General features: G+C 41.7%; 4 protein-coding genes and 1 non-coding gene across 5 annotated transcripts; 1 reads left to right on the forward strand and 4 right to left on the reverse strand.

Moving 5' to 3' along the window:
- Positions 1–4: 4 nt before the first annotated feature.
- On the reverse strand, positions 5–838 carry FOA43_004551 (uncharacterized protein; the record flags this gene model as incomplete). Its single annotated transcript, XM_038924784.1, has 1 exon — positions 5–838. The coding sequence occupies one exon, from the start codon at positions 836–838 to the stop codon at positions 5–7; it is 834 nt and encodes a 277-aa protein (XP_038780712.1).
- Positions 839–1,059: 221 nt separating this feature from the next.
- FOA43_004552 lies at positions 1,060–1,132 on the reverse strand. The gene has a single exon. It is a non-coding gene; the product is annotated as a tRNA-Phe (tRNA).
- A 911-nt stretch (positions 1,133–2,043) lies between these two features.
- FOA43_004553 (uncharacterized protein) lies at positions 2,044–4,077 on the forward strand (the record flags this gene model as incomplete). The annotated part of the gene is made up of 1 exon (XM_038924785.1): positions 2,044–4,077. The coding sequence occupies one exon, from the start codon at positions 2,044–2,046 to the stop codon at positions 4,075–4,077; it is 2,034 nt and encodes a 677-aa protein (XP_038780713.1).
- A 731-nt stretch (positions 4,078–4,808) lies between these two features.
- Positions 4,809–8,487, reverse strand: FOA43_004554 (uncharacterized protein; the record flags this gene model as incomplete). Its single annotated transcript, XM_038924786.1, has 2 exons — positions 4,809–8,276; positions 8,479–8,487. The coding sequence occupies 2 exons, from the start codon at positions 8,485–8,487 to the stop codon at positions 4,809–4,811; spliced, it is 3,477 nt and encodes a 1,158-aa protein (XP_038780714.1).
- Positions 8,488–8,807: 320 nt separating this feature from the next.
- On the reverse strand, positions 8,808–10,539 carry FOA43_004555 (uncharacterized protein; the record flags this gene model as incomplete). The annotated part of the gene is made up of 2 exons (XM_038924787.1): positions 8,808–10,283; positions 10,534–10,539. The coding sequence occupies 2 exons, from the start codon at positions 10,537–10,539 to the stop codon at positions 8,808–8,810; spliced, it is 1,482 nt and encodes a 493-aa protein (XP_038780715.1).
- Positions 10,540–10,843: the final 304 nt, after the last annotated feature.

Raw genomic sequence — 10,843 nt, forward strand, 5'->3', positions numbered from 1 at the left:
CTAACTATTTAGAAGAACGTCTTAGTTTCTGAGTATTTCCCACCAAGTTCTCCACGTAAGAAGTGAAAATTTTATTATCGGCCTTATCGTCGGTCAACTTCTTGTCCCAGCAAGCTAGAAGTCTCAGCAATTCCTGCTTAATGCCAATCAACTTTGTCTGTTGAGCCCCAAGAAGCTCTGGGTTCTTCTCTGCCAATACCTTATAGTAGGAGACAGGCTGTAGTTTTCGGTAAACCTCTTCCATCTCCTTGTCTGTATCATCCAATAAGGTCTTTATTTCTCCTTCACTCATTCCAAAACTGTCAAAAGGCGGTACTTGTCGAAGCAACTCGGTCTCAGCTTCCAGACTTAGCTCGTCAATTACATTTTCACCGTAGATAGGAGGTACACGTACAGAATCGCCTTTTGGGGGAGACAATTCATCCAAATTAATCGGTATCTGAAGGTTGAGAAGTAACTGTCGCTTAATGAACGATTGTTTCCAGTTGATAAGCTGAGAATTGGGTGATTGTTCTACGAGTCTCTGATATAAGCTCGTGCATCTATCGTTTAATTTGATTTCGCTGTTTTGCGGTTCAGTTCTATCCTCTAATAGCGTCATATGCTTCATCATTTGTTGTGCAAGAAGCCCAATCGTTTCTGCATGTTTCTCATAGTCACCGTCAAATTCAAGGAGCGACCTTCTCTGTTGCTGTGTCTCTTCAAAGTTGCCAAAGTCGTCATCCTCGTCTTCTTCTCTAGTCTCATACTCGGGTTCGCTATCAATCTCATCTGGTTCGTCTTCTAATTTCCTCGAGACATGCACTTCTTTATCAATCATATTTGCCTCCTGTGGCATAATTGCATCGGAGTACTCAAGCTATCCAAGAAAAACAAGTGCTTGGCGAGGTCTCACCTTGCTACACCTCGTTTCCTATTCTTTTCGGCTGTCTCAAAAAATACTCAATTTTCTTTAACAACTACAATCTTGCTCTTTCACCCTTAGTTAGACGTATTGTTGGTGTTCTGATAAGTGTAAACGTCCAACACCACCCTTCATAAAGGAAGAGTATAAAAAAATGCGATCTCCGAGGATTGAACTCGGGACCTTCAGATCTTCAGTCTGACGCTCTCCCGACTGAGCTAAGCTCGCAATTTGTATCTTGTTATAGGTGAATGATAATCTCAGAAAAATATACAAATATGTTCTGGACCTGATTAGATTCTGTAAAAGAAGTTTTCCCTTTAACTTCAAAGTGGCATCCTTGCTGGAGATATTTACTACTCGCTTATTCATATACAATTATTTTCAAAAACAATTATTTGATCAGGGTTGGTCCAATCGTCTCCTTTCCAACCTTGAAGTTAAGATCCACGTGACACTGCCAATAATCAAGATCGCCGAAAGCATCTATCCCAGTTCTTCATTGAGGATGTGAGCTGGATATGGAAGATCTCAGCACAGCCGAATTAAGAAAGAATCCCTAAGAGTTTAATTGAGGAACCACTTAAAGAAAAAGGTGAAAAATAGCTAAATCTCTAAGCTCTTCTATTAACGGAAAACTGGGTGCACCCAAGTCCTTAAATGATATACTTGATTAATGAGTGAAAAGGTGGCAAAAAGTTACTTAAGATTTCGTGGTCTTTGAACCAGCCTATTCCTGGACTTCGGACTTTCACCACTACTCATAAAATTTTTTTCCGGATAACATTGAACGACGATATTGGAGAACGATTATTAATATGTCGAACAAGGATTCTATTAGGCATTGTCGAGAGAAATTCACTCGAATATGGTCCAGCATCGTGGAAAGTGAAGTACAAGTGAAAAATTTTGAGCGATGCCAGCAGCAGATGACTGTCATTGCGTTCTTTCTTCGGGACTGTATAACGGTACTAAGAAAAAAAGCAGAAGCTTTACATAGAGAAAGGGCAGATATAGAGTATACATCGCAGATCGCAGCTAAATTGTCATCTTTCTCAAATATAAATGAGATCTGTCTCTCTATCCCAAAGATCTCGTTGAAGACAAGCTCAAACTGGATTTCAGCATTAACGTCTAACATGAGTAAGCTAGATGTAGTCACGCGGATCTTATATTCAGTTGATCCGAATGCTGAAGATTTTACTGAGAGACTGATGAAATCGAAAGAATGGCATCCAAACCCGGATCAGCCAAGACATAGAACTGGTTTGTGGCTTCCCGATAAAGGACTTAGATATCAGGATATTCCAGAGGAATTTCTTGAGAATTGGAACGGACTTCAGTATCCGAGAGAGACGTGTGACTATTTTCTTGAGCATATTGACGTTGTGGATCTTGCCGAGTTCAAAGAGGATGACGTGAGGAATGACTGCACAGTAAGAGCCGGGTTTGTCTTGGCTCTTCTTATGAAGGAAGTCTTAGGTAATCGGGCAGACAACGGAAGAGAAATCGTAAATTCTGAGGCAGAGGAGCTGGATATACTTGATGATACGGCTGAATTCGTGAAATCGGATCTCGCCGAGTTATTCCTACATAAGTTTGCATCGATCATGATGGAAGGCGATACATCGGCTGCCCGAGTTATGATGTGGTCACAATTTGAAAGTAGGACATGTGCTTTCACCGACAGTTGTTTGTCTCAGCTTGATTCACTCATGTATTCATATCCTGTCTCCAGAAATTTGGTAGAGATATACAAAAAGAGGCGCCGACTTGTAAAGATCAAGCACGTTTGCTCTAAGGGGGTGGATGCTGCCCTCGACTGCATCCAAGATATTGGTAGAATGTCATCTCAATCTGATCGATTTATTAAACATCTTCGGACTGGGGAAGACCTTGAGGGTGAGGAATTTGCCAGTTTTGGTAAAGAGTGTGAGGCCGAGTTGATAAAATATAAGGCTAAGGTGACGCAGCAATTGAAGGGTAAGATACGTACATTTCAATTGGATCCTAAAAATCATCCTCCTTGTGAATTTATTAGGAAATGGGATGGTCTAAGTTGGCCCCAAAACTTGGTGGATTACTTTGCTAGTATTAATTCTTCTCGAGGAAATGAAGATAACAGTACAACAAGTCTTCAATACTGGTTGAAGCAGTTTACCAGTGATCCAGAGTTACCATTAGACCCGGATCCAGTAATAGAAAAAGTTGATGATCTCTTGAGATACGAAATTGAATTGAGCGACATTTTTGACCTGAAAGTACGCAAGTTAATTCGAGATCACTGGGTTTCTAGTCGGTTGTATGATTTCATGGTGGAATTATCGAAAAGGCTAGTCAAGGAAGGATATCCCGACTCCAAGAAGCAGATACAGTCGTCTTGCTTGAACATGCTTTTAAAAGTGAAGCAGGGGTCAATGGAAAATAAGAAGATCATTGTGACGCTAAAGGAAACCTTTGAAATGATTTTAGAAGAATGCAAAGAAAACTATAACGAGTGGCTCCAGTCATTCAACACTTCAAGTCCGGGAGAAATACACTATATATTAGATAAATACCAGCCGCAGAAGTTGAATGAACGATTCAAGAACAAGCTGGATGATCTTTCGGATGATGATATACCCGACGGAATTGAAAAGGATATTCCTACAGATGTCCTCTATGAATGGAAGGATGAAGAAAGTATCGTGGCTGTGAACGACTTTATGGACAAATACAGAGATTTTTTTGTAGATGCACCTTCTCCGTTCATCGGTGTTACGTCAGATAATTTCTTCTTGAAACGATTTGAGGGCCTATCATTGGGAGGTAACGTCACAAATATCTCAGAATACTTCGATCAGATCGATAGAAGGGTGAAAAGAATTAGAGAAGAAAACGAAGGCAGTGATATTCCAGAAAATTTGGTTACTCTTGCGCTATTTAACAAACTATCAGGGTGCTATGCACATTGGAGAGGAGAATATGCCAGTGATTTGAACGAAAAGAAACACTACAAAGTTCAGCCAGAAAATTACTTTTCAGGCATTGAAGAGTACAAGCGCAGAATTCGGGACTTTGCAGCAATGAAGTTTTATCAGGGACTATATGACAATGGACTTACTGCAAACATTGAGGTTCAGTCTCGGAGAAAGAAACGGCATACAAAAAGAACGAAGCCATCTCCTAATTGAATGAATGAAATGAAGTGTAAACAAATTCCTATAGATAACAATTCTGGTCTCCTGCAGAGAGAAGATAACAACTAAACCTTCCCAAAAAGTTGAATAAAATGCATGGGAGCGCTGGGGTTCGAACCCAGGAAATCTCATAGAGAAAATCGAGTAACTCAAGCTTTTTGTTAGGTTCGCGAGGAACTTAACTAGCATTAAAGATAGGTCGATCAGCAAGCCGATCGACCTCTCCTCTGATCTCGACGCCATAGACCTCTCGGCCACGCTCCCCTGCAAGTATCTTGAGTGTTTTTAAGTCTCACCCACCCTACAATTGTAATCATTAAATAAATAGATGTGAGCGTGAAAAATAGACACTGCGGATGTTAACATTAACTTAACTCAGATAATAGACTCATTTGAGCAAGAGGTTAACTTGCAGATATATCCAAAGTAGCAGTGTACTTGCCAGATATCCTGTGCTGGCACACAATACGGCAATGAAAATACTTATTGCGTTCCTTCCACACCCCCCTTCCATTTTGATCAAAAAAGACGCCCAAAGATTGAAGATAAGCCAGTCGGAATTACTGTAGTTACAAAGTCAGAAACCTTCGCTACTTATCAGTACTTTGAGAAGTGCTGCTATGAAGGTGACATCAATATGTGTGGTTGGTGCTGCCATGATACGAGAGGAAACAAATTAGAGTGTGATAACTTTTTTAGAATACAAATAACTAACAGTGAATTGACTATTTCTTCTTTCTGAAGAGTCCACCTGCACTACCCAAGACCTTACCAGCGGCGCCAACGACACTAGCACCAGTACTCAACACCTTACCCGCCCCTTCGACACCAGTACCGAGCACCTTACCCGCACCATCTACTGCCAAGTTACCCACATTTGGAAGTGCCTTCTCGGCACTCAAAACAGTGTGATATTCTGACTTGTAAAGAGCCTGTAGATAGATTTCACCTGCAGAGTTGTTATCGGGGTCAGCAAGAGAGAATTGAAGATCCTGCCAATCGGATGCAAATGGATTTAGATCCGACAAAGGAAACTTGTAGTCACCAAGTTCGTCATCTTGTTCTACGCCAAAGTCCCAATCACTCACTTTAATCCGCATCACAGAAGCAGCACGGTTGTCAATATTGATATCAACATCTTCATTCCATTCAGGGTTCAACGTCTTCTTCTTTGTCTTACTCTTAAAGAACTCTTCCCCATTAAGATACAAACGAACAAACGGATCCGATTTTCCGTTTTTATCGGCTGAAGGAAGTCCTTCGGCGCGCAAGAGCCTCAAGTGAAGCATACCGGAATTTCCGATGGAGTCTGCCGAAGGCAAAGAACTCATATCTACGGGAATGAATCTGGCCGTCACTTTAATCTTGCACGAATCATTTCCAATCTTCATCACTGAAACCTTATCGTAACAACTCTTCAAAAACTTTAGGGTAGGAATCGTAACCTCCGAAATCGAATCCTTCTTGATATTGTCACCTTTTCTTTTGGAAAACTTGAAAGTAATTGTGGAGTACTTACAAAGTTCTTTGATTAATGCATCCCCGGTCATTGAGATACGATTACGCCTTGAGCTAACAAGGTGAGATTCAAATGAAGGATAGCCCTGCATATCAAAGAAAACCTGCAAGTAGCCCTCCGTGGGGAACTGACCTTCAAGGACACTCAGGACTAGGATACCAGTATCATAGTTATCAAGTCGCTCAAGAGTAAGTTCGCTCTGAGGCTTAGCATCTTGAAGTTCTTGAAGCTCATCTTCTTCGGCTTCAGTATCTTCTTCCTTTTCCTTCTTCTCATCAATCACCTTTTGGATTAAAAACGCCTTCTCCTTAAGCTCCTTCACTTCATTTGGAGTTCTAACCGACTTACACGGAAAGAAAGACATCGAGTACTCAACATTTCCCTTCGGACCTTTTCTGGAATGGACCAACACACCCTTTTTAATGTCACCAATGGTCTCAACTGGCTCTCCTTTATCATTGTAATCAATAAACTTGTCGAGGCGAACCTGGAACGAACCAAGAGTTCTATCCTGAGTAGTCCTCTCAACATCCATGGCCTCGATAACCACTCTTTGATTAGGAGAGGTCACTGGAACGTAGATGGATTGAGAAAACACCGGGTCCGTTGTAGAGTCCATGGTAAGGGTTCTACCACGCTGAACACCATTCACCATGACACGAACATATGGATCAATGGTACCAAACTTCTCCAAATTAAGCAAATCTTCACCTCTGGAAATAAACACCCTAACAACACCAATAGGTTCCGTGTAGCCAATGGAACCAGGAACTCCACTCATACGAACCGAATTCCATTCGCAGGAAAGCTTGACCTCTCCCCTACCCCTGTTTAGTGAGAACCAATCGTTGCCCACATAAGTTCCATCAATTATATCAGTAAGCCGTAATGTAGTGGAGCCAACAGATTTAGTTTTGTTGGCAGGATCTCTGAAAACAACTCTCACATTACAGTGAGCTCTATCGGTGACAATATCCTCAAAGTCGAGGTTCCAGGAGGCACTTTTGGACTTCTTGACGACGCTAGACGTCAAACGCTTCTTTTTATCAACATAGACCTCAGCCAAAATAGAACCTGGCTTCTTTTCATCCTCGCTGTAGTTTCTGGCTCCTAGTAACTTCAAATTCAAGACACCAGTATTCAAATCAGGAGGAGGTGAGAAAGAGCCATCTGGTAACTTAGAACCCTGAAGAGACTTCATCAATTTCAAGCTAAAAGTGATTTCACCAGCAGGTCTGTTGTTACGTAGAATAGGCAAAGTTAGGTCCTCAATTTCACCTTCATTCATGATATCCTCCAAATCGTACAATGTAGCACCCATAAACTTGTCCTTTCTTCCATCGGATTCATTTTCATCGTACAAAATAACGGCCAATGGCTCAGTGGAACTACTGAGTATGACATCGACTTTCTCGTTATAGACCGGATCGGTGGTATCGTTAACAACCTTGCTCTTAGCAAGAACTTTACCACCAAAGCCAAAGGTGAAGTAAGGGTCGATGGTGTTGTGGTAATTATCTGCACCTTCAAGACCTTTGGCATTCTTAATATTTAATTCAAGAATACCCAATGCTCCCCGGAGTCCATTACCGGCTAACATCTGCTCCAAGTTAACTTGGAAAGATAGGGGACTGAAAAACAAAGGACCTGCAAACTTGAGAACCATTTCGTTGATGAACATGTACAAGCCAGGAATAGTAAATATTTCCGGGGAGAAAATAGATTGACCACCAATGGGCTTGGAAATGGCGTCAAAGTAAGGAGGTTCCATCAAAGACACATTAACGGTTTGAATATGGGGGAAGTTAGTCATCATACGCAACCTGACACGAATTTTTGCCCTGAAAGTCAGATTCGAGACGTTGACAGGAAGCGTAAGACCAAACAACTTAGCTTTAACTATAACCTGCTGATTAGCCCGACTCTTAAGCTGCTTTTCAGTCAAATCTTCTCTGACATTGGGTATAAAAGAGACCCACCAATCCATGACAGTCACATCATCTGCAGTTCTATCTAGAGTTCTTACCTTATCGACCCTTGGAGGCTTAGAGCCGACGGTGAAAGTGGAAATCCATATTTGTTTGATAAATGCGGGCAATGGTAAATCTGCCAAAATAGCATTGCCCTGAGTACAGACTTGCTCAGAGATGTACGGCTCGACCGAAGGCCACAGTTTCTGTATAAAGACGTTCAGCCAATCGAGGGACTCAAAATCATCCTCAATAGCACCAACAGAAAACTCACGCTGGGCTTCCATACGAATAGTCTGACGATACTTTCGAATGCTAGTTCTGTAATATAGGGCAACGGGTAGAGAAACCAAAAAGACCGGTCCCAAGAAGAGACCAAAATGACCAAACAACCAGGACAAAAATGATCCAAGAATCAAGCAACCCGAGATGTGGTACCAGTCACCGTACAAATACTCAGGCAAATACTGCTCCATGAACGTTGAACGTGTGAGTAAGTCCATAATTTCATCGGTCTTGGTCAATTGATCGCCATCCTGAAAACCCGACACCTCTTTCCAACCTCTGAAAGCAGCTGGATGTGGCTTTCTCTTGGCAGCCTCTTTCTTCTTGAGCTTTTCAAGAAGTGACTTGCTGACAGAGGGGGAAACTGTACCGGCTACATTGAGAGTTGGTGTTGAGCTGTTTGATTCGGTAAATGAGGCCTAGAAATAACATGGTGTTAGTAGAAACTCTTTGAGCAGGCAATTCAGAGCGGACAAATTGAAACGGAGTTATACGCTGTGTGTATTTAGCAACGATTGCTAAAGGGTTCGAGAGATTCCCCCATCCTCCTTTCTCGATATCCCAATAAACTCAATCACTGATTATCGCCTAAGCCTTCTTCAAATAAAAATTCATACTTACCGTCGCCATTTTAGCAATAAGTCTGGTACTTTGTAATTTGAAAGAAAAGACGAAGGAAGAAAGCAACTTAGTTGTAAGCGAGAAGTCCACGCTCAAAAGCCACGCTTAAAAGCCTCGCGAGCCTCGCGAGGAGGTCAAACGGGAATTCAGAATTACTGAGGGCTTTTAGAATTATCGTTTTAGCTGCACTTGTTCCTAAGGAGAATTATATGCACTTAGTACGAAAAAGTGCCCTTAGTCTACATTAGTATCGGGTATAGCGGGGTGGAACGATCCACCATTTATAGTAATTATTATTTGAATGAGCTAGCCGGATTAGCAGAAGCCTGTCAGAGACTTGATCTCTCATCTTTGAAGTACCGTAGAAACTTGTGTTTGGAGATAGCGGATGACTTCGATGATCTAGATGATCTAGACTGCTGGTCTGTTGACGACGAGGATGATCGCGAAAGTTGACCTTTTATAGGGTTGAACCTGATAGGAGAGTTAGGCCGAGCTTCCGAGCTGGTCGAGCTGGTTCCATCTCCAATTGATTTCTCTTCCTTTTTATAATGCGACTTTCTATGCAGTAATCTTGGCATGAGAGCAAATACTGACGATGCCTTTGAATGATAAGATTCTGGGGATGATAGAGGAGAAGAAATAGGTGATAAAACTGAGTCCGGAGAAGAAGAGAACGATGGCTCCAAATCATTATCTGGATAAATGTCTGCTCTATATACTTTTGTTGGGGAAGTACTCACTTCAGTTGCATGGCGAGCTGTATAAAACCGCAACAATCCTGTAGATCCAGATGATGCTCTACGGACTTTAGCATCTGGACTCATCACACCCTCGTCTGTACCATTAAATGTGACTCCAGCGGGACCGCGTCTTTTCTGGTTTGCAGAAAAAGCACGATTTTGATCTCCAGAACTTTCCCTCTGGATTTCGTCTTCCGCACTTCTTATGAACTTCCAATAAACATTCTGCCTAAGTAATGAAAGGATAAGTTTCTTAGATTTGACAAGCACTTTGGGCTCGTGATCTCGCCTCTTTGAATCCTCACTCATTACCGAGCGAACCACTTCGTTTGGGAGATTGAGTTCTTGTATGGAGTCAGTTTTGAAGTATGTGCATATTAAGTTAGACCATAATTCAGCTAATGACTTGTTAACAGTATTACTACTGCTCCCATTGCTCCTTGATCGGCCAATTATATGTGCCTCGGTATCAGACCGTCTGACCGTGCTTAAACTATTATTCACATAAACTCCATGCTTCGTCACATCAACAATCGAGCTAACATCATTGAGGTCAAGGTTCTTGAGAGATTCGTTAAGCGTATTAACTAGCGGCGTAGACACGCCTGTAGTAAGAACAATGGGCGTTGCACAATCCGCAGCAGCAGCAGCAGTGTTGACTGCATCACGACTTCGCCCCCGGGATTTCTTGTGCCTGTTACTGCCCTCTCTTCTCACAGTAGTAACATCCACTCCATCGGGGATCACTCTAATCCAGTTGCATGAAAGTATGCTCACTCTTTTATGGAACGTCTTGTTCCATAGCTTCTCGTACATATGAATGTCAATAAGGAACTCCAAGTTCTCAGAACACTGAGCCTGTCGAATAAAAGAGCGGAATCTCTCTGGCGTAAAGAATCGCTCATGCCTCAAATCCGTATACCGAGCACTGAAAGAGCCTTCTTTCAAAGTAAGACTTTCCAAAGGTACCTTACTCACCACATACTCAGGATACGACATAGCCACAAGATCCTCTAACGTCGGTAGTATATAGGTCTTGGGCTTTCTTGTAGGTGCATCTATCTGCATTTTAGAAACCACAGAGAGTGAAAAGAAGAGACTATGAAGAAAAGGCAAGAATGCGAATCCGCCAAAATACTTCAAAATCCTCTTTTATCGTTTCAAGTGGAACCTGTCTATATTATGTGTGGGGAGAAAAAATGATGCTAAAATGTCATCTCAGAATCGCGTGCATAAAAAAAACAGTAAAAAAAAGAAAAGAAGAAAGAAAAAAGAGGAAAAAAATTAATAACCAAAAGAGTTGTAATCCTACATACATAGAAGCTTGAGAGGTATGAACGCAGCAGTATTCATTGTTCAGAAAATCAATTGAGTACTACTGGGTAGATGCTACAGATGCAGAATGAACTGTTGACAGCTTCTCGTTGAGTAGAAGAAGATACACAATTTTGTTTGGCTTTAAGGGTGGACGTCAAATGATACATAAAACCCACACACATTCGGATGCAAACGTTGAGGATCTAGGCACAGTCGGCATCTTCGCTAGCAATTTTGAAGAGAAACAAGCACCGAATTATTTTCTTTTTGACTGCTCACGTTACTACTACATCAGCCACAAACAA

Source organism: Brettanomyces nanus, chromosome 4 (assembly GCF_011074865.1).
Source record: "Brettanomyces nanus chromosome 4, complete sequence".
In the NCBI taxonomy this organism is placed as follows: Eukaryota; Fungi; Ascomycota; class Pichiomycetes; order Pichiales; family Pichiaceae; genus Brettanomyces; species Brettanomyces nanus.